The sequence below is a fragment of the Vipera berus genome (assembly GCF_964194415.1).
Source record: "Vipera berus genome assembly, chromosome: 2".
NCBI classification, from domain to species: domain Eukaryota; kingdom Metazoa; phylum Chordata; class Lepidosauria; order Squamata; family Viperidae; genus Vipera; species Vipera berus.
The window spans coordinates 72,487,376-72,511,601 of NC_138203.1; the positions used below are offsets into that span (position 1 = coordinate 72,487,376).

Below are 24,226 nucleotides of genomic sequence, written 5' to 3' on the forward strand. Positions count from 1 at the left end.
CAGGATTCCAGTCTTTTACATGTGGATCCAGAGTGTTTTTATAAACATTGAATTATCAAATAAAACTGCTCATACCCAGATAATGTGAGAAAGAAGTGATGAGGATGATAAATGCCTCAAACTACCTTTGCTGTCCTACATGATCAAGATGACAAAAATCCTAGTTAAATGCTTCCATATGAGGGTTTTCAATAATAAATGTTAATTCTGACTACATATGGAGGACACTTGAAATAGTACATGCCAAACACTTAATAAATACATTCCAGGGTAGACAACTGTGAGTTACCATCTGCTGAAATCAGCATTTATTCTATTGTCTATATGTGAGAGTTTTTTTTAATGTAATGGAACAGCCAGTAATGTGCTTTAAAAGGAAAAAAGTAGGGTTTTCATTCATTTGCCTTTTTCAGATGTCGATGGGAAACTTACTGATGCACTGATAGATGAGAAACATATGCAAATAAACTGCAACCTTCTTAAAATGTGAAAAGGGAAAAACACAGACAGGTGCTTCATTAACAAAACAGCATTTGCAGCACTGCTATTCAGTTCTTCTGCTTCAGGAATTTCTGAAATGTAAATAAAAAGAAATATTTCTATAAATCCTGGAGAAATGCTATCTTATACTGTTCAGCTATTAATTGTGGTACTAGTTTGTTGTGGTATTGTTTATTCTGAAGAAACTATTAGTCATTGCAAATAAAATGTTTACACAGAGCAAACAATAGTCAGCGTCCAGACAAAAACAAAGTTAAAGTTAAGTTTATAAATTAAATAAGCATCTAATAATTCCATCTTCAGATAATTGGGTATTTGCTCTTAGCTTTATTGCCAAGCCAAAATTTCAGTAGACACCTTGTTAATTATACTTTGGGTTGTATAAAACAACTACCATAAGGCCCATTTCTTCTGGCTTTCCCCTAAACTGAGTACTTTCCTTAAAAATTCCAACAAAATTTTTACAGACACCATTATAAATATTGGGTAGAATCTTCTACTTTGGGAAGGTCACATAAGCACACGGATTGTTCCTTCCAGATAAGCAGATGGTATGTACTAAGTAAAAGGATCTTAATTATCTTCTTCAAAGAAACAAAGAAGTCTTAAACCTGTGTCTTATGGTCTGAGAGGAGATTAAGCAATGTAATGGAACTACAACACACAAAATGTTGCCAGGATGTCTCAATACAGATTGATCTATGGGGAAGCAGTGTTCCTTAATCTGTAACAGTCAATCACCTCCTTTATTTATATTTCCTATTACAGTAATGTCCCTTAGTCTTTTCCTACTGCTGAGTTTAAATGCTGTCCAACCACCCATGAGTCAGCAAAAAACACTGGAGTGATATTTGCTGATGCCATTGCTGATCCCCAGTTTGCTTCTCTTGCATCTGTAGTAACTCACGGCTCTCCTGATCAGATACCTACTGGACATGTTAAATAAAGCAACTCTTTTAGAATTGATGATGTTACCTAATTGGGTAATGAAATGTCTGCAAGAAAACAACCAAGCTAAGAGAGCACTCTAACCCCACATATCCATAAATCATTAAAATGAAATAAGAATGGATCAGCCTAACATCTCTAAAAAAGGGACGCGGTGGCTCAGTGGGTTAGGACGCTGAGCTTGTCGATCAGAAGGTCGGCAGTTTGGCGGGTCGAATCCCGAGTGCCGCGTAGCAGAGTGAGCGCCTGTTACTCGTCCCAGCTTCTGCCAACCTAGCAGTTCGAAAGCACGTAAAAATGCAAGTAGAAAAATAGGGACCACTATGGTGGGAAGGTAACAGCGTTCCGTGCGCCTTTGGCATCTAGTCATGCCGGCCACATGACCACGGAGACGTCCTTGGACAAGCGCTGGCTCTTCGGCTTTGAAACGGAGATGAGCACCGGCCCCTAGAGTCGGAAACGACTAGCACACATGTGCGGGGGAACCTTTACCTTTACCTTTAACATCTCTAAACTGTGACTTATCTCCCAATCAATAAAGATTAAATCCTGAGAAGTGACAACAATCATAAAAAGAAGCAAGTCTTATGCTCAAGCAGAGAGTCCCATGAAAATGCTTACAAATGTCAGTTCCCTCCAGTGGGGGGGGTGAGGGCAAGAATTGGGTGATTTTAACATCATTTTACTGTTGCTCATCTGCTTTGTGAATGACATAATTTTCAGCTTTTTGCAAAACTTCCATTTTACACCCAGTGAGGAACATTCTGCTTTGCTCTTTCTTGTCATGGAGAGGAGGTGAAATGAGAGTCACTTGATTTTTCTTAGCTTCTCTCTAATACAGCCAAGGGTGAGGTGTTAACCCTCAAAGTTAATCCTTCCCTCTTGTTCAGGTACCACCCCATATACAGTTTTAGGCAACAAGGTGCTTTCTCCTTTCAAAGATACAGATGAAGGGCAGTGTTAACTTCTTTCCATGTAAAAGTCCCAAAAAAAGAGGAGCAACAGAGGAAGGAAGAAAAGGCTTAGCCAATACGTCCTTGTTGAAAATATTCACCAATTGCAGACTCAAAAGAGCAGCAAAATGCTTTGCTGTGGTCAATGAGCTAGATTTACAATTTACATGTCCAGTGTAAATGGTTGTAGTTTGGCCTAGCTAATTATTTTGATGCTGCTATAACTAGCTTTAGCTTTGATTCCTGTTCAAGAACCAGCTGCTCCTTACTTAGAATTTTTTTTACTAAGGCTACACTCTGGTGCACTAAGCGATGTAGTATGGATTTTATTTTACTGGAGGATTCAAGGGGCAGAAAAGGGTAATGCTGCTTTGGAGAACATCTCTTTCTTTACTGCAGATATTCATGGTAAGAAGTTAAACTACAGAATAATTGAAGGAGATTGTGTTTGCTTGGTGAAGAACTATGTTCTTAACTGCAAAGAGTAAATTTGCAGCAGAGGTGAGGGATACCTTTTATTTATTAAAAGTGAAATGCAAATACAAAGAAGGGGTGGAAAAACACACATACACAGAGTCTTCCTTTAGGGTCCTATCTTTTGTGCTTTATGAGAAGATAAAGCTGACCAAGTGTACCCAGCAGAAACAAAGGGTGTAGAATCAGATATCCTTCCTGAATAGAGAATAGTAGAATTCCAGAACAAAAATGAACTTCCTAGCTTAGTGATTTTCTTCTAAAAGAAGCTTTTCCTCGCTTTAAGTAACTTATAATTACTTATATCATCCAACCTTCATTGGGCCACTATAATAGCAGTGAGAACAGGCTTTATATCGTCATGACAATGGATGTGAAACTATAGTAGAAAATGCGATTATTCTCTAATAAGGGAATGACCTAATGGGGTTTCTGTTAGCTTTTTCTGTCAAAGTCAGATTTTCATAGGTACAGGGAAATTGATGAACATTATCATTTCTCATTTTTAAAATTTCAGTTTCCTTCTCATGGTAACAAGTGTTATCCCTCCTCTATGACTGAGATTTGGAAACCCCTTCCCTCTAAGGCTGCTTTGGCTTGGGGTTTTCACACAGAGATGAAGGAAAGATCAGGAAGCAATCATTCAGTGTTATATACCAACATCAAGCAGGATTGTAATGAATCCAGGTGCCAGAAGACCAAGAAGAGAGTAAGTCATCCACTTGTTCAGGAGATGGTACCTATGAGTGGGATGAGGAGGGGGAATTTCCCATCAGATTAGACATTTTTGATGCAGCCCTAATTTTAATCAAAATACTCTACAATCTGGCTTTCCACATGGCCTAATTAGAAGACAGGAAGGGCTAAAAATAATGATTAAAAAAAGCTCATTTCCCCCTAACAGAGAATCCTTAATAGAGAATCTAATAGAGAATGTAAAATTATTGAAGCAAAGTGGAGATTTTTCTCAGGTAGCTTAAGGAATGTTATTGCTGCACTTGACAATTATTAATGATGTTGCTAGGTAAGACGAGAATAAAATTGGAGGTTGATTCTGTTATCATTGGTCATGGCTTCTTGGCTCTATGACTTCCAATGGCACCAGCCACTATAGGCTAATGCTTTTATGTTAAATACAAATAAAAGTTTATAATTTTCATTCAAAAAATAACTTTTGTATTTCACTGGATTTAGCTGAAGGTTATTACAAAAAATGAAGGTTAACTTACCACATATATTTTTCCTATTTTTATTTCGAATGTCAAGACCTCTATGAAAGAAGTAATTATTATGTAAGTAGTGAAGTACCTTATGGGTCTTAACACTTTAATCAAAATAGTATACAATGTACCATTCACACTATGTATAGACATTCTGCAATTTTAAGGTGGTGCTATTCTAAAAAAAAACGACCTTGGTAGTGTATTCTGTTTCTTAAGAATAGAAGAAAGAATCTATTCTTAAAGCTACATAGTTCTTCATTTCCAAAGAAATAATCAACAATAGCCTTCCTTCCCTATTTCATCTCTGGCAGAACTCTTATTCTGTTGTTAAGAAGCATAGAATATTCCTTGTCATTGTGTGGTAACAAAATAATTTCATTATTATTGTCCACAATGCTTGGAAAAGAAAACTACAAATTGTAAGATGAAACACATGATCAGATTTGTTGTGAATATTAATCCAAAAATCTTCTCTATAGGGAGGGCCGGTATTTGTACCAAAGCACACTATATAATTCTGTCGTGGCTGAATTCTGTAAAATATTTGTTTTCAAACAACAAAATATGTATGTCTTTCAAACAAAGTTGATGCAGGAATCCTTGAGACTTTCAGTAAGAATTGTTCAATATATAAGCAATGCAGAATAGAATTAAATAAAATCTGATAAATTGCAATTGTGTGTGTGTGCGCATGTGTAATTTATTTTGCCTGTCAGTCCTGCTAGATTAATTAATTACAAAATCGGTCATTATTCTCAATATTTGGAACAGCATGGAAAAGAGGTTTCTAATCCAGCAAGGATTAAAGGGGGATACAGATGAAGTAGAAGGAAAGACAAAGTAAATGGGACACTGATGTGTAAGTGTTTTGATTATACTGTGGGAAGTCAGCTCCCCAGAGAAGAAAATATTAAAAGGGCAGAATATATTTCCCTAAAGGATTTTAAAAGCAGAAACCAACCCTGCCCCCAAGTCTCTCTGTCCCAAGCACAAACCAAGTCTGCAGGAATGCAGACGTAATAATCTTGTCAGGAACCTGGGATTAGGAAGAAAGATCTCTAGAGTCAACATCAGCCACAGCCCCAGGGAAGCAGGGGACATAATAGGACATACCTACAACCATCAAGAATCCTAGAGGGGCACACTTAGGCTCAGGACAGAATACCTGACAAAGGAAATACAAAGCTTGAAACAGGAAATAACTCCAAACAATAGAGTCCAGGGGGTATAAAAACTCACTACCCACACGTGGTCAGTCATTTTTTTCTGTTGGATCTATCTTTCTGTCTGGCTTTCCTCTGCAATAAACTGCAACCTTCTTCCCAAAGCAGTTGCCATGTTTATTCCCCGCTTGGAGGAACCACGATGGAGACTTTTCCTCTTACAATACTTATGGAAGCTTAGTTACAGAATGACTGGAGTGAGGGACCTGCAGCCTTCCGGTACTGATATACTTGAAGAGCACCAGGTAAGAGCTACTACTGAGCTGATGAATCCGAGAAGCAAGAGAGATTAGTCTTAAGCAGGGGGTTGGACTAGAAGACCTCCAAGGTCCTTTCCAACTGTTATTCTGTTATGTTAAGGTCATCAATAACCTTCAAAAATGAGAGTTCTATACACTTTGTCTGGAAACTTTTGGGTGATTAGGATTTAGTGGGATAATGTATGAGAACCTTCTGCAGTTTCCACAAGATGGCCTCTTTCACTTGGCATCTGGCCTCAGGATCCAGCCCTAGAAACTAGCTCATGCCAGAAACAGTAGAGTTAAGTGATAAATACTTATGTAATTTCATGTAGAAGTTCTATCAAACTTTCCAGTCGGGAAGAGAGTGCGCTATGAATGCTACTGTCCAGAGAAGTCGTTCTTGGAAGACAAATCAAAGGATACTTATTTATGTCCCCCTTTATTATTTTTTAGGGATGCGGTGGCTCATTGGGTTAGGACGCTGAGCTTGTCAGTCAGAAGGTTGGCAGTTTGGCGGGTCGAATCCCGAGTGCCGCGTAACAGAGTGAGCGCCTGTTACTCGTCCCAGCTTCTGCCAACCTAGCAGTTCGAAAGCACGTAAAAATGCAAGTAGAAAAATAGGGACCACTCCGGTGGGAAGGTAACAGCGTTCCGTGCACCTTTGGCGTCTAGTCATGCCGGCCACATGACCATGGAGACGTCCTCGGACAAGCGCTGGCTCTTCGGCTTTGAAACGGAGATGAGCACCGGCCCCTAGAGTCGGAAACGACTAGCATGCATGTGCGGGGGAACCTTTACCTTTATTATTTTTTACAAATAACTCAAGGTGTTGAACACACACAATACTCCTTCCTTCTCCTGTTTTCCCCATCTCAACAACCTTGTGAGGTGGGCTGGGCTGAGAATGTGACTGGCCTAGTCACCCAGCTGGCTTTCATGCTTGAAGCAGGACTAAAGCTTCATCATCTCCAGGTTTCCAGCCTGGTACGTTGCCACAACTAGACCAAATCACGTTGAAGAAAATTAAGTCACAAAATGCTATCGAGACGCTGGCATTATGTCATCCGGGCTCAAAAAGAAAAACCATCTTTTTAGAAAAAAGATCCCAGGACAGAATGTAAAACGGACTCAAGGCCCCACCTCTACCTCCTGTGTTATCTCGCTCCCTTCCCTGCCAATTTTGTAAACCTCTAAGTGAATTTTAATGATAATGTGTGTTATTTTAATACGTTATTGTTTTATCCCGGTTGCTTTTACTTGGATGTAAGAGTCGCCTTTAGGTGAATGGGCGGCATATAAGCGTAATAAATACACATATTAAAAAGTATTCGAGCAACAAAAAAATAAAATCTCTTTAGAAGCCTACAGAGAAGGCAGGGGAAACCCGTACCGCGCTCCGGGCCGCCATTTTTTTTCTTTTCAAAAAAGCAACCGGCTTTTTCGCCGTCACCTCCAGCATCGGGTAAGCCCCGCCCCCGCAGGAAGAACTCAATTTGCCACGGGGGCGGGGCGAAGAGGGCTGGGGCGGAAACCGTAAGAAGCTTCCGGACCGGCTTCTGCTCCGCGGCAAAAAAAAAAAAAAAAGTGCGTCACGTGGGCCATGCGTGAGGCCGAGGCCGTTTCTTGCCTTCTCTGGAGAGTCTCTAGCGCAGGGGTAGGCAACCTCGGCTCTTTTATGACTCATAGACTTCAACTCCCAGAATTCCTGAGTCAGCATAGCTGACTCAGGAATTCTGGGAGTTGAAGTCCATGAGTCATAAAAGAGCCGAGGTTGCCTACCCCTGGTCTAGCCTGCTCTGCAGGGGTGTTGCAGAAAAGCCGACGCTCCGGAATCGGCTGGGGAAAAAAAAAGCGAGGAGGGCCCAGACGACAGGTTGGGAGCGGCGATCAACGTGGGTCGTTGCATCTCGGGACTCTCCTCTTTTCTCCCTGCCTTCGACGGGGAGAGGAAATAATACTTTCCAAAGGAGTAGATAGACCCATAACTTTAGGGAGAAATTGAAGCCAGGATTTACCAAGCCCCAAAACAGAAAATGCAGCTATTTGACTTAGGGCAGGGGTAGGCAACCTCGGCTCTTTTATGACTCATGGACTTCAACTCCCAGAATTCCTGAGCCAGCTTGGCTGGCTCAGGAATTCTGGGAGTTGAAGTCCATGAGTCATAAAAGAGCCGAGGTTGCCTACCCCTGACTTAGGGTAATTATGCTTCAAAACTGAAACAAAGCTGTTACTACAATCCTCGGCTCAGAATGGAAAAGGATATTTAAACAGGAAAAGGAAGACAAATATTTTCTTTCCCAGTAAAATACTCCTCAGAGAGCTGGCTTGCGTAAAACGGGCACGAGCTATTACTGCTGCAAGTTAGAAGGATGATTTTTACACTTTCAGACAATAAATTAGCTGGAGAGCCAATTTGTATTTTTTTTCCCCTCACTGCCTGATAGAATATGCTCAGAGGAAAAAACGGCAGCAATTAATTACTTGGTACACTCCTGGAGGAATGTTGTCCATAGGGTCGCGATGGGTCGGACACGACTTCGCAGCTAACAACAACAACACTTGATAGGCCACTTAAATAAATATCTGTTAATGGGTGGAGGTTGATATCAGAACTGCTGCAAAGCCAGTGGGAAGCCTACCCCTCTCCCATCCTCTTATCACTTGCACCTGTTTCCTTTAAACGCCTATATTTTTTCTGAAATCTCTGTTTAATGATGGACATTTAAATAATAACAGGGCATTTGGGGCTCTTGGGTAAATCACTAAAATGTGATATGCTTGATACGCTTTTCTCAGTTTCTGAAAGGAACAGGCCAGCAATAAACCACTCCCAAACAAACAGAATCCCCACCCTAAATTTGTTGTCTTCCCATCTTACTATGATGTTTGCTAATGGAGTTCTTTTTTTGTCTAACAGCTGTTTACCTGGATTTCAGTTAATCTTGTTATATAAAGTTGTAGCAATGATAATGAGCTTTTGGAATAAGCTATGACATTTGCATACGTATTGATAATCAGCTATCAGCCCCATAAGCTTTTATAACTTGCCATCATGTATGCTATTGTAAAAGCCTATTTATAAGTCTTCTATGACTGCCCATCTCATATATCATATTCCTGGGCAGCTCACAAAAAATAAATAAATCAAAAAGTCATAAAAGGCTGTAAAAATCCTTTCAAAAATAATACTGACGAAATAAATAAATCTACTTAGATATGACAATAGGAGTTACTTGGTGAAGTATGGAGAAATACCGCATAAAATATAATTGCTATAATTATTTATTTATTTATTTATTTAGTTACATTTATATACCGCCCTATTCCCTGAGGACTCAGGGCGGTTTACAGGAAATTAAAAAATCCACCATACAAAAGTTAAAAAAAACCAAATTAAAAATATTAAATTGACCCTGTATACTTAAAACCCCAATTAAAAATTTCTCCTCAGCCTGGGCCCGAGAGCTCAAAGAGCCAGGTCTTCAGGCCCCGGCGGAATGATCGGAGGTCGGGGGCAGTCCTCAGCTCCACCGGCAGCTGGTTCCAGAGGGCAGGCGCTCCCACTGAGAAGGCCCTATCCCTGGGTGTCACCCGCCGGCAATCTCTCACCGGCGGCACCCTGAGCAGACCCTCCCTGTGGGAGCGCACTGGGCGAAGGGCGTTTGATGCCGGCAGCAGGTGTTCCCTCAAATAGCCCGGACCCAGGCCATGTAGGGCTTTATAGGTAATAACCAGCACCTTGAATTTCACCCGGAGGGCAACCGGAAGCCAATGCAGCTCGCGGAGTAGACTGCTTGAAATCATATAAAGTTAGATCTGCCTTTTTATTTTCTGAGACAAACTTAAGATTTATTGTAAAATAAGTTTCAAATATAGATTGCTGGGAAAAGCAGGGTGTAATATTAATCTGTTTATGTGAAGTATAACCTGAAAATGTCTAAGGTTTTAGAAATGGCTAATCTATACTACTATGTAAAGTTACAAAGCTGAGGTCTGATATTACTATCTTACGTTATTTTACTGCACCAAAGGGAGTTGGAAGTCAATGCCTTTTCTTTTTCCCTTTTCTGAATTCTTCCCCTCCACTATCTTTTCTAATATTTTTGTATTTTATATTATAAAAAAGTAAAGAAAGAAAATGTCTAAAGTTTAGTGCAAGTTTTTTTTACTTTGAAAGGACTAATACTTATGCTTGCAGAACTATGATGTGATGGCATTTCTGCATAAGGAGGATGCGACCCTTCACAAACTTTTCAAAGGAAAAATAATTTTACTGTGTTTCAAATGCATCACAGCTGTCAAAATAAATTGATTCAGCTCTTTGCTTTCAAACTGGTCCTGTCCTGTGGAAGTACCTGTTTTGATCTCAGCAAATGCTTAGTGTTTGCGGATCTGCTGAGATAAGATGGACATAGATTTCAAATAGTTTTTGGAGAGATTGGAGAATGAAAACAGTAGTGCTGAAATTCTTTATGTGCTGAACAAATATCTTACTTTTTTCACTTTTAGGTACTACACTGTCCACTAGTGATTCAGAGGATTGATTTCAACCTTCAAAATATGGTCCGCTTGGGTTAAAACTGCTCATTTTGACTTGGAATCTAATTTGAAGTAAGATTTGTACTTCCCATTTACTAGCATGAAAAAATAGTCCCATCTTCTGATTAGGAGGGGGGAATTTGAATGCCTGGAGATATTATTTCAGGAGGAGGGCACTAATTTAAGACATGTTTCCATGGTCTCTCTTGTTGGCAGTCTCTGATAGAGGGGATATGTACTCTGCTAGATATTGTAGGTTGGACAGATATTATCAGGAGAAACTAATCTCACAGATAACCTAGGCCCTGATACATTAAGGTCTTTAAAATTAACAACCAGCATCTTGAATTCCACCTAAAAATCAATTGACAACCAGTGCACTTTTCAGTAATATGAGTTCTATGAACGAGTAAATTCCATTTTTCTATGTTCTCCATACGTTATAGGCAAAGGTCTCTTGTAAAACACTCTTGATGAACATTGCTTATAAGTGAGAAGATAAGGTAATTGTTTGACTCCACCTTTCTTCATATTCTTTCCATACTAACGTTTTAAACAAAATTGGAAAGTGTAGCTGTTTTTGTAGGGCTCCAAACAATCAAATACTTAATTCAGTCTCCCAGTTCAATCTGAGTCATGTAGACAAGCCACTTTTGTGATTCGGGATCTGTCTGCCCCTTTCCAATTATAAAGGAGAATATTTGTAGATCAGGGTTGCAATGAGGGGTCCTTGGTGTTCTCTGAGCTTGGTTGTTTTCTTGCAGAGACGTTTCATTACCTAAAATAGCAGAATGCATCCATGAACACCACCTAGCAGTCAGAAGACATGATGAAAACTCTTTAATCTCACAACACATGAAGAGACTTACATCATAGTTTTTCAACTGAAAAACTGGCCACTCTAGACCAAGTCAAGTCCAAAAATGTTAAAGAAGTCTTGGAAGCCTGCCTCTCTGACAAATTGGCCATTAATAGGCATATAGACATAAATATTTACATACTGTGCAAAAGAGACAATCAACCACCCCAAAGGAACAAAAAGACCAAAATTGCTTCCCACAAGCAATCAACATCTAGAATACTAATACCAAAATTAATATCAGACAGTCAAGAAGTAACTAGCTAACAGTAAACAGCCCAGCCAAAAAATCTCCAAGAACACTCCTACCAACACAAGTCAATAGAATATAAATTGGGAGCAAACCTCATTCCTTACTAGGACTGATGATCTAAATAGTTTGGATAATGAAATTTCTGCAAGAAAACAACCAAGCTCAGAGATTACCAAGGAGCCCCTGCCCCTGCCCCTTTCCCATTTATGTTTGGCTGAATCCAATATAAATTGTAAGCCTATTTTTTTGAAACAGCTTCCAAAGCAGTATATTTTTTTATGTCAGAGACTAGATATACTATCAATATTATATATTACTTTTTTCATATGCCATTTTGCCAATTTGGACAAATCTTGAATCTAGCATATATTAGGAATTACTACTAATCTTGAAATTGTCTTCTTTCAAAATCTTCTAGCTGGCATTTGGTAATTACTTGTTTTTTGTTTGTGCTTTTGAGTCAGTGTTGAGTCCTGGCAACTACCTGGACAGGTCCCTGCAGTTTTCTTGACAAGATTTCAGAAGTGGTTTGTCATTGTCTGCTTTTTGGTGCTGAGAAAGATGGACTGGCCCTAAGAGAAAAGGCAGGACTAGAACTCACAGGCTCCTGTTTTCTAACATGGCGTCTTAACCATTATACCAAGCTGACTGCTTGAAATCATATAATTTAATTTTACTTATAAATACATGTTTATTTTGTTTCCCTAATTAAAATGTTTAAAAATTATCTTGTACAGAGTCTTTAAGTTTGAGATATTAAATAAATGCAAATTGCACGCTTTAAAGTACTAATTTTAACTTTGTATTTTATATTGATATGATTTTAAAATGCCCTGTAAACCGCCCTGAGTCCTTCAGGAAAGGGCGGTATATAAATCTAATAAAATCTAAATCTAATGCTACATTTTAAAATCAATTGATAATAACAAAAAAACATCCAAACAAGTCGGAGGTTCTGCTACTAAATTGCAGCAGGGAGAAATAGTTTCTGTTCAGAATTCCAGCCACTTTTTCTTCTCTTCTTCTGTCTCCATCTCCATTTTTAATAACTGCAGATTTTGGAATTACCGGAGCATGACAATACCTCTCTTTTGTGCATCAGTGCTGTGACTGGTTAAAATTGAATGGGCATGAAAAAGATATTAGCAGAAATACAGAATTTTGGGACTGAACTTTCACTTCACAAAATAAGAACTCCAGTAGAGTGTAAGAACCAAGATAAATTGCAAAGCCTCTTTTTGGTGTGGGAGGAATGGGGAAGGTATAGACGTTAAGTATGGTATATGATCTGGTGCCTGAAAAGTGCCTTAATATTTAATATGCCATAGATATTATAACCCCGGCAGCTTTAGTCCTCCATTGGGAGGCTTTTAATTTTCCATTTTTCTCTGAATAGTCATCAAGTCTGTAGTTGGAACATGATTAATTATTTCTTATTGTTGACATTTCTGCTTAAAAGTTGTTTTCACCTTCTAATCTGACCTGTCTCTTTCTTCCTTTTCTCTCATCCAGCAATGTTCAGCTTTGCATCATCCTGGCACTTAGCTAAGAAGCTGGCTAGGTGTTGCCACTGTTCTTCCTGGCCTGATCATCTGTTTCACCTTTTAAACCTGTTTTTATTGTAACTTCCAAAGTAGTTGAGGGCTTGCTCTGATCATTTGAAGATGATGGAAGCATGGACAGCAGTCAAAAGGATAGGATGACAAATGCAGTGAAAAACAGATACCAAATGTGTATTTTCAGCAATGCAGCTTGTATGCCAAATAGGCTTGAGCTGTTACTGCAGTCACAGCTTGCTTGGAGAAAAGCCCACTAGAACTTTTAAAATGCAAAAATAAGCACAGCGGGAGTGGTTTGCAGCAGAAATTGTTCTAGCAGTTGCCTTGTCTTTACATTTGCTATTGTATTTTACAAATAAGCAATTTGTTTTTGACCCAGTCTCTTACCCAAATTCTGTGTGAAAAGAATGCTATTTATATAATCATTGAAACTAGGGGTTAGCACATGTATTTTCAGAATTTGCCTTTTCATTTGACAAGAACTAATTTATGCGTGGCGTGAACTTCCTTGAAAATGTTGGCCTGACTGGGTGGGAAAGCAAACACAAAATGTTTTAAAAGTTTGCTGCTGGATTATTTAAGTCACAAAAATGAAACCGTTTAAGTTACCAGAACTAGAAGCATTTCTTCCCAGAAGGTGTAGTCAGTGGCATAAAGTTGTCACTCAGGCTGCTGGTGCTTTCATGACTTGTGGGATTCTATCAGTTGTTATTGAAAAAAAACTCAACAGAGAAAGAGTGATTCGGAACAATTCTCATATAGCTGCTATTGCCAGCTTGAACACCATTGGATCCCATCTTCAAATTGCTCCAGAATTTCGTTTCAGTGATTTGGATTTGGAAAATTTAGTTAGATCAATATTTGCTGCACCAGTTGACCCAGCCATCTTAAGAAACGATACTCAACTTGAACAGAGTTCATTCATATTTGGTCCAGATGCAGCCCTGATTGTGCCTAATGCTCAGGGCAATTTTGTTTTCAATGCTGAACGATTTGATGGTTGGATGGGACAAGTTTTTGATGCCAGCAATCCTGTGCGCTCACAAAACAATCGTCCTCAGAGTGCACCTGCGACAGCCAAACCTGCCCCTGTAGCTGGGGAAATTCATCCGTGGTTGTTTGGAGGGCTTTTTAATGTGAACCTTGCTGATGGAACTGACAATACGGCTATTCTTCAAGATAATCCTTTGTGGTCTTTTGAACTAGTGGCTCGGGTTATGGTAATGTCACCCCAGGGAAATGGATTCAGAGAAAAAATCTTGGAAAATTTGACCACAGCTGTATTAATAATAACCAGTGGGGGAAATATTACTCCAGCTAGACTGAACAAAACTCTTAAACAAATCCGTCAAGAGACAGGATCTCAGAATATTGAAGTAGATCAAGATACTGTGATTGAGGGTTTCTATTGCCTTCGTGCCATCTGGGATAGGCAGACCATTGAACAAAACTTTGAAGATACGTTTACTAATCTTAAAACAGAAGTTGCTAAAATCTCAGTGATACTTGGGACTTTGGTTGAACAAACAAGAAACAGAATGTTGACTGGAATAGTAACTGTTAATCAAGCAGTTAGAGCATATGAAGATTTTCCCTGGACAGAGTTAAATGAACATATAAAGAGAGATACAGGAAAAGATGAGATGGCGGCAGCAGCTGCATTTGGAGATACTGTTAACAATTCCCATTGGATTGGATGGACTTATGCTTTTAACCCTGCCCAGCAAGGACAAAATGCAAATACACAATTTCCAAACATTCTTTACGCTGCCATTCAACTTCAAATTTTGGCAGGAGGAGTTAAGTCTCTTCAACAATACCAGGGATTGAGAAATAGGACTATATCAAAAAGGAATATTGTTGATGCCTGGGTTACCCAGTACACTCAAAATCGCCAGACTGGTGTTAATTATTCTGCTCAACGAAGTGCAGCATCCAGTGTGGTTGATCGTATGAGGCAACCTAATTTGAAGTGAACATGATCTCGTATGCAGTTCTGTTTGCAGAGGGATAACTGTTGCATGTAAATCCTAAAAAAAACTGCCTAAGGTGGAACTAGAATTCACCGTCTCCTTGTTTCTAGCTTGCTGCCTTTAGTCACTAAACCAAACTGACCCTTACAGTTACGGTATTAGCATCTTGGATCTAAATGTCGGACTAAAAATAGTCTTTTTAAGGCAGGCTGGATTCTTCAGGACTTCTATGGCATATCCATGAAAAACCCACTTTTTTATAGACAGAGAATAGAAGTGGTTTGGTATGGCCTTCTTGGATGATTCTCCAGTCCCAGGTGGTCCACCATCCAACTGCTAATCCTGACTGGCTTTCTAGATGAGCCAAGCCAAAAACATTGAGCATATATTTAGAGAGATGAGGTCCAAAAGAGTTGTCAGGAATTTATTTATTTATTAATTAATTTGTATGCCACTCATCTCCCTTTCCATAGCAACTTTGGGTGACTTATTATAAGTTCATAAAATAACAGGACACAGATAAGAAACTGTACACCAAGAATACAACAGTATGGTGATGGAATCTCCTCTATCACTCCAGCAGCCACCTCCAGCATGGAGTGCCTCCATTGGGGCCCCAAGTCAACTGGCAGAGGCAAATTTTAAGGTTCTTGAAGAAGGCCAAAAGGGTGGGCGCATAGCTCGCCTCCAGCAGCAAGTTTCTCCAAAAGGATGGGCCACAGCAGAAAAGAGTCTACTAGACCCCACCAGCTGAAATTCCTTGACTGAGGGGAGTCCTCACTATTGAAATCTATGGCTTTAGAGAAATGTAATTGTTCAAATTGCTTTCACTATATTGAGATGAACATACCTGCTATAATAATAAGCAATTGAATTTTATAATGACAAATTACAATAATGCCTTGGAAAATCAAAATGGTTTCTCCCTCTAATAAGTCTCTGAAATTACTTCTGCTTAAAAGCAGATTTGAATCTGGCTGATGTTTAAGTTGGGGCAATACCATTTCATTTTTAAATTTTCAGCTCGACATTTAAAATTCCACAAGTGTTACAGTAAACAGTTGTGCAACCTCAAGATGATATCCGAAAACAGGAAATAACAGTTGGATTCAATTTGCAATCAGAGGAATTGGAATCTGATCTGTTGCTGTTAGATGTCAAGAAGAAAATGTTTGGTTTGAAAAATACAGATCTGGCAGAAAAGATTGAAAGGAATATGAATATAAGAAATTATGAGACAATCGATAAGATGAAGGATGGGCTAGACCAGGGGTTCCCAACTGGGGGTACGAAAACTTGGTTTTTCAAAATTATAATGTATATGCATAATTCATTGCCGTTATTTTGAAGTTTTGTAAGGGGTGCAAGAATATATCAGAAGCGTTCTAGGGGTGTGTGGTATAGAAAAGGTTGGGAGCCGTTGGACTAGACTTTCTTGACAAGAGAAATGTGTTCTCAAAAAGGATTATTCAACAACATACATTGCAGAGATACAACAGAGACTTATGAACTTTGGAAATGAGATCAAATTGTTGGGAAAGTTCCCAATTAAAAATCTAAAGAAATGCGAACCAATCAAAGGTATTTGACCCTGGACTCAAAGATAATGATCAGGGTGATTTGTGGTAAATAAGAAACTAGATATTCTACCAGTAAATTACAACAACAGACTTAAAATAATGCTTTGAACTTTAACTTCACTGTTGTTTAACCTATTTTTTATTTTATATACATCCCCCCAGTTGAACACTTGACAAATCTATTGTAACAATAATAGTTTACCCTCTTGCAAAGCAGGTCTAAAATTTAGAAGCTTGTACATCTATTTGCAACCCAATTGACCTGTTACATATTATACATATTATTTTTATCCTTTACTTTTTTAATTCACTTTTGTATATTTTTGTCTAGTTTTGTCTGTTTATTTTTTTCTTTTAGATTTTATGTTCTAATCTTTTGAATAAAATAAAATTGGACAATAAAAAGATGATGTGATGATGATAACTAGTTTAGGTAATGAAACATCTGCAAGAAAACAAGCTCAGAGAGCACCTCATTTCAATTCTTTATTGGTACAGTAAAAACACATTTAAAATTTCAGATCAAAATGTTTTTCTGGGATTCCACAGCAGCTCTACGTTTTTGATCAATAACACTAAAAATCCATATACAAATAACCTTGATTGTAGTTTACGTATTTATAATTCATTACTGAAAAAGACTGATTTGAAAAAGAGCATTGTATTCCAAACACAGAACAATCACATTTATAGTTCTTTGCAAAAAACACGCCTTGACAATGTATATATACAGTCATGGCGGAAATTGTTGGCACCCCAGAAATTTTTCCAGAAAATCAAGTATTTCTCACAGAAAAGTATTGCAGGAACACATGTTTTGCTATGCACAGGTTTATTCCCTTTGTGTGTATTGGAACACAACAAAAAAGGGAGGAAAAAAAGCAAATTGGACATAATGTCAAACAAAACTCCAAAAATGGGCCGGACAAAATTATTGGCACCCTTAACTTAATATTTGGTTGCACACCCTTTGGAAAAAATAACTGAAATCAGTTGCTTCCTATAACCATCAATAAGCTTCTTACACCTCTCACCCGGAATTTTGGACCACTCTTCCTTTGCAAATTGCTCCAGGTCTCTCTTATTGGAAGGGCGCCTTTTCCCAACAGCAATTTTAAGATCTCTCCACAGGTGTTCAATGGGATTCAGATCTGGACTCATTGCTGGCCACTTCAGAACTCTCCAGCGCTTTCTTGCCATCCATTTCTGGGTGCTTTTTGACGTATGTTTGGGGTCATTGTCCTGGAAGACCCAAGATCTCGGATGCAAACCCAGCTTTCTGACACTGGGCTCTACAGTGCGACCCAAAATCCTTTGGTAATCCTCAGATTTCATGATGCCTTGCACACATTCAAGGCACCCAGTGCCAGAGGCAGCAAAATAACCTCCACCATATTTCACTGTAGGTACTGTGTTCTTTTCTTTGTAGGCCTCATTTAATTTTCGGTAAACAGTAGAATGATGTGCTTTACCAAAAAGCTCTATCTTGGTCTCATCTGTCCACAAGACATTTTCCCAGAAGGATTTTGGCTTACTCAAGTACATTTTGGCAAACTGTAATCTTGCTTTTTTATGTCTCTGTGTCAGCAGTGTGGTCCTCCTGGGTCTCCTGCCATAGCGTTTCATTTCATTTAAATGTCGACGGATAGTTCGCGCTGACACTGATGCTCCCTGAGCCTGCAGGACAGCTTGCATTCCTTTGGAACTTGTTTGGGTCTGCTTTTCCACCATCCGGACTATCCTGCGTTGCAACCTTTCATCAATTTTTCTCTTCTGTCCACGACCAGGGAGATTCGCTACAGTGGCATGGGTTGCAAACTTCTTGATAATGTTGTGCACTGTGGACAAAAGCAAATCTAGATCTCTGGAGATGGACTTGTAACCTTGAGATTGTTGATATTTGTCCACAATTTTGGTTCTCAAGTCCTCAGACAGTTCTCTTCTCTTTCTGTTGTCCATGCTTAGCGTGGCACACACAGACACACAATGAAAAGACTAAGTGAACTTCTCTCCTTTTTATCTGCTTTCAGGTTTGATTTTTATATTGTCCACACCTGTTACTTGCCCCAGGTGAGTTTAAAGGAGCATCACATGCTTGAAACAATCTTGTTTACCCACAATTTTGAAAGTGTGCCAATAATTTTGTCTGGCCCATTTTTGGAGTTTTGTTTGGCATTATGTCCAATTTGCTTTTTTTCCTCCCTTTTTTGTTGTGTTCCAATACACACAAAGGGAATAAACCTGTGTATAGCAAAACATGTGTTCCTGCAATACTTTTCTGTGAGAAATACTTGATTTTCTGGAAAAAATTCTGGGGTGCCAACAATTTCGGCCATGACTGTATATACTTGATGGTATTTTCTCTTTCCTGTTTAACAAGGCAATCACAGCTAATATTAAATCAAGTGATAAAACTATTTCAGTGTATCTAGCTTTCTATTCAATAAAATTGATTCTTCATTTAAATTTGATCCAAATAAATTCCTCAGTTCCTTTTTAAAAAAATTCTTTTATTGGTTTTCTATCATTGCAATTTATCTGTGCTTAATAAACATGTTGTCTGGGTTAATTTTGCCTAGTCATACAAATTAAGTTCTTACTCTCTATCCTGCTTTTCTAAACCATTGGTAAAATAAATTCCATGTTTGAAAGTATATTGTATCTTCTTTTCCTTTGATTCTCAATGTAAGTATGTCCATTTCCACACAGTCCAATATTTTCTTAATTATCGCTTCCTCTGATGGTGGCGTCTCATTTTTCCAGTGCTGTGCAAATACGATCCTTGTTGCAGTTAATACATGTAATGTTAAATATACATTTTATCAAACTTTTCTGGCATGTCTAGTAAAAAAAGTTCAGGTTTAAAATCTACATGTTTTCCTAACATTTTTTCTAATGTATGTATTTTAGTCCAATATTTTTATTTTTTTTACAGAAGTCCACGACACGTGATAATATGTATCAGGATTCTGATTACATTTGCTAGACATATTTTTAAACATTTTTGCTAATCTAACAGCTGGAAAATGCCATCTATAACATTTTATTTAGCTTTTCTGTATATGAAATAGCCATTGTCAGTTAATAGTTTCTTTCTCATAGGTTTTGCCATTTCTCTAATTCTATGTTATACCCAAAGTTTTTTGCCCATATAATCATTGTTTCTTTTCCATTTTTAAACTCAACAGAAAATTATACATTTTTTAAATCATTTTTTGCACCAGAAATCAACAACACCTGGTCAAACACTGTCTGATCTTTATAAAAGCCATATGCATTAACATCTTTGACATACCTTGATTGCATTTGCAATCAGGGCCACCATAATAAGTCAATGCCTTGGTCCTCTAGCTCTTGTTTAGATTTTAATTTCCCATCTGTATTCAGAATACTCTTATATGTTAATTTTTTTCCAAATTTAACTAAATTTGGATGTGTGAAAGCTTCCATCTTTGATAACCTTTCTGGGATTTTCATGTAATTTTAGGTTTTATCTTTTCCCATACAGATATAGTGCATTTCTTACGTGATTTTGGAAATATCTGGGTTTTATTCTTTTGATACCACCCAAGTTGTAGGTCATGTCCTTCTAAATATAGTAACCTTTTGTTTCTGGGAGTTATCCATTCTTTTAGCCTCAATTCCTTTTTTTTCATGCTTTAGTACCAGGAGAATTTTAATTCTGTAATTCCATATATGCATGCTTACAGAGGAGATGACTGTCTTAATTAAGCAAGGGGTAGGATTGCACAGTTCATCCATGAAAAAACACCACCAGTCATCTCCTGAGACTTAATGTTATGTTTCAGTGAAGAACCATGTCAATTAAACTGCACACAAATTTCAAACTTGATGCAACATTATTAAAACATATATTGGGGATTTATTGGCTTATATTTTTCACTGACCTAGTGCTTTCTAAACATTTGAATAATCAGGGTATTACAGATTGGAAAAACACACACCCTTGTTTCTCTGCTAGTAGAAATCATTTGTCACAAATGATTACCAGCAGTCAGGTTGTATCTGCTGTCTCCTCTTTATCTGTCTGCTGAGGAATTCTAAGCTTTTCTTTTAAGAGTCTTCCAATCCACACAATTCTTGGGGGGGGGAGTGAAAAGAAAGCTCTGAGATTCTTTTATCTAAACTCTAGTTAACTAAGAGCTTAAGACAAAAAAAACCCTTATCACTATTCTAAAAACATAAGGCATAAGGTTCAACACAAAAAATGTGGCATTCTCTTTTAAAGCAAAATAAAGGTTCAGATATATTTTTTTTGAATGGAATAGAGCTGGAAGGGACCTTGGAGATCTTCTAGTCCAGCCCCTGCCCCCCCCTCAAGCAGGAGAACCTATTCCAAATTTATTTAGAAAAAGAAAAAAAAAGAAGGACAAGCGACAATTAAGCAGGCTAATTGTTACCTGCCTAAATCGGCTTTAAGGCTTCAGACCATTTGCAAAATATTCTGCACAGAGGATACCTCAGAGAATATGTTGCCCTCGTCTGATTTGATGTCGTAAAAAGGATCCTCAATTGAAAGTTCATCCCATATTTTTATGGAAATCTAAGATGAGTGAAAGACATCTTAGTGGACATTAAATACAATATAATCTACCTCACTGAACAGCCTCTGTTTCTGATGGGTAGGAACTAGGAAAGCAGGAAATCTGTAACTAATCCCAGTTTCTTAATACTATACAAGAATGTCATTTACAATAAGGGCTAGCCAGCTTTCAAATGTAGAAATGGTTGTGCAGAATTGAAGTACTAAATATTTAAGGCAAAGTTTACACTACTCAATGTTCTAAAGTGACAATGTATTTATTTTTTGGGTTGGCCTCAAAAATAAACAGGTAGTGCTCAACTTGCAACAGTTCATTTAGTGATTGTTCGAAGTTACAATGGCACTGAAAAAAGTGACTTATGACTGTTTTTCACATGGCCACTGCAACATCCCCAAGGTCAGGTGATCAAAATTCAGGCACTTGGCAACTGACTCATATTTTTGTTGGCTGCAGTGTCTTGGCAACCTTCTGACAAGCCAAGTCAATGGGGAAGCCAGATTTACCAAACCAGGGCTTTTTAACCTTTTCACCCATTGTACCACTTTTACGATATAGAAACATCCGAGTACCACCAGTCGCCTAGCAAGGTGTCCAAAAAAAAAAAAGGAAAAAAAGTGATGAAATAGAGGTAGCCCTCAGCTTACAACAGTTCACTCAGTGACTGTTTGAAGTTACAATGGCCCTGAAAAAAGTGCCCCCCAAGCCACAGCCGAGCAAGACACCTGCCTGCCTGCCCGGCGGCACTCTTCCTCTTGTCCGAGGTTTTCATTGTTGTGAGCATTTCTGTTGAGGATTGGCAGTGGGGGTGGGGGTTTGGTTTTTATTTCCCCCCCCCCGTCTGCTGGGTGGTTGCAGCAGGTTTTGGTCACTTCACATGGCCCTAGGACACTGACTGTCATAAATATGAATCAGTTGCCAAGCATCTGAATGTAAATCACAAGATCCTGCAGATGCTGCAAGATTCCAGCTGATTGGCGCTCCTGGGCTCAGCAGAAGCGCCAGGATCAGTGCTGAGCTCCAGCTGGATCCTGGCGCTTCCGCTGAGCCGACAGCCCTGAAGAAGCGCTGATCCTGGCACTTCCGCTGAGCCCTGACAACACTGCAGCTCCAGCCAACTTTCACTCAGGCTTGTGCAGTGCTGCCACCAGTTCAGCTCATTCCCCTTCCCCGCTACCACTTTTCTAGGATGGTTGCGTACCACCTGCCAGGTGCCAATATTGTTAGGCATATGGTGATAGCCTACAATGTTGGGTTGAAAATATATTAACCATGATGTTGTTATGTCTTTAAGATGTTAATTGGCCAATGGGTGTGTAAGTGTTCTCATGGCCATAAGAGGAAGCTAGGAACGTAGCTTCTTTCTCTCTCTGAATTCACTGCTCTCTACTATTACTGTTTTTGCTCTGTTACCTGAACTGTGTATTGACCTCTGGACCGGTAAGAAGACTTTGTATTTGGATTGCTACTTGGACTGTTGCTACTCTGTATGACCTAGACTGTTTATTTTTGACTGTGCATTTTTGTTTTTACACCACCTCAAAAGTAAACTACTTTTTGCTTTTACAACTCAGTGTACTCTTGTGTTTACTGTGTGACTCTTGCTGCTCTCAGTACCCTTCCTTGTCTGTGCAACTCTTTGGTAGCACAAGGAGACCTCTGCACAACAAATTCCTTAACACTGGTTATGGGCCCAGACCTGTACTGAGAGTTAGTACACACAGTGTTCCTAGCTGAGTTTGTGTTAGCTATTTGGTGTAAAATGGCACAAGAACAGTTGTCAGGCATCTCCTGGATAACTCGGTTGGATGGGACAAACTATGTTTCCTGGTCCACGAAATGCTGCTTGCTTTTGCGCAAGGAAGGACTATGGACTGTAGTAAATAACCCACCTGATACTACTGCTTGGGATGCAAATAATGAAAAGGATGCAAAGAAGATAGACGACTTTAAACAAAACAATGAGAAAGCTCTTTGCATCATTGGACTAACACTGAATGACCAGCAGCTTGTCCATATTCGTGGTGAGGAGTCTGCTGCTAGGTGTTGGGGCATTTTGCGAAGGCTTTATGTTTGAGACAGTGTGGGTGCACATATACACCTTACACGTAAGCTGTTTAGGGCTCGTCTGCAAAAGAATGGAGATATGCTGACCCATTTAAACTACATGAAGGCAATTTTTCAAGAGCTTCATGAAACAGAGCTGATTTTTTCAGAGTTGCATCATGTCTACATTATTCTGTCATCTTTGGATGAGAGTTATGATGGGTATGTTTCTTCTTTGGAAGTCCTGACCAGAGAGGAACTGACTTTGACTAACATTACTGGGAGACTGCTGGAAGAGTCCAGAAGGCATGACAGAGACCAGCTGAGAGAGATACAGCCACGAGAGGAGCAGCCATTCACGACTGCCTACAATGTCAAGAAATGTTATTCTTGTGGGGCTAGAGGGCATATAGCCAAATTCTGTAGAAAGGGTAAAAAACAGAATGTGAATAGCGGTGGGAAGGCTAAGAAGAGCATTGGTTTGGCTGTTTCTGGTGAACCAACATCCAGAAATAATGAATTGTGGGTTGTTGATAGTGGGGCTTCACAATGCATTACTAAAGTGAAAAAGAGGTTTATTAATATGAAAAACAGCAACCAATATGTTTCACTGGCCAACGGTTGGAGAATGAAGGCCTCTGGTGAAGGTACTTCCTATTGTCCATGCATTAATGAACAGTTACCTATGTTATATATACCTAAACTAAGATTCAACCTCTTATCTGTAAGGGAATTGGTTAAGGTTGGGTTTGTGGTAACATTCAGAGGGGAGCAATGCACTATTGAGAGGAATGGAACCTGTGTAACTGCTAATTTGAAAAATGGTTTATTCGTTCTCACAAGTAACCAGGTTAGTACAGTAAAAGCTAACTCGATATGTGAGAACAAGAAGTCACATGATGAGTGTATACATTTATTGCATAGGCGGTTAGGGCATGTAAACTTTAACTCACTACGTAAAACAGTTGAGTTAGTAGGAATTAAACTGAAGCCATGTAGTAAGTATTTGAATTGCAATGTCTGTAATCAGGAAAAGAGTAAGGCAACTCCTGCAAACAGGTTAAACGGTTTCAAAACCGCAGATACTGATCTGTGTTATTTAAATGTCAGACAATGTGTCAAAGATAAATTAATACAGCTAGAGTATTGTTCATCTGATGTAAATATTGCAGACCATTTTACGAAGGTACAAAGTGCTGTGAAACACAATGCTAATTGTGAAAGAATGTGCATAAGATTGTAAGAGTTATATATTATTCTACCCAAAGGGGAGAATGTTAGGCATATGGTG

The 24,226-nt window shown here is 38.8% G+C and overlaps 1 protein-coding gene and 1 long non-coding RNA gene across 3 annotated transcripts in view; one reads left to right on the forward strand and one right to left on the reverse strand.

Moving 5' to 3' along the window:
• Nucleotides 1-447: 447 nt before the first annotated feature.
• Nucleotides 448-24,226, reverse strand: part of LOC308662252 — a 28,904-nt gene continuing 5,125 nt past the window's right edge. Inside the window, exon 3 of the long non-coding RNA XR_014025141.1 lies at nt 448-572. This is a non-coding gene — a long non-coding RNA (uncharacterized lncRNA). The remainder of the gene's footprint in view (nt 573-24,226) is intronic.
• On the forward strand, nt 7,177-16,756 carry LOC308661495 (uncharacterized protein). 2 transcript variants are annotated; one of them, XM_081316435.1, is made up of 5 exons: nt 7,177-7,437; nt 10,074-10,175; nt 10,550-10,606; nt 12,271-12,421; nt 12,728-16,756. In XM_081316435.1, exon 5 carries the CDS (start codon nt 13,365-13,367, stop codon nt 14,748-14,750), a length of 1,386 nt encoding a protein of 461 aa, XP_081172561.1. In that variant the 5' UTR covers nt 7,177-7,437; nt 10,074-10,175; nt 10,550-10,606; nt 12,271-12,421; nt 12,728-13,364; the 3' UTR covers nt 14,751-16,756. The 2 variants fall into 2 exon arrangements, with proteins under 2 accessions (XP_081172561.1, XP_081172562.1); XM_081316436.1 differs by lacking the exons at nt 7,177-7,437; nt 10,074-10,175; nt 10,550-10,606 and having other exon boundaries at nt 12,257-12,421.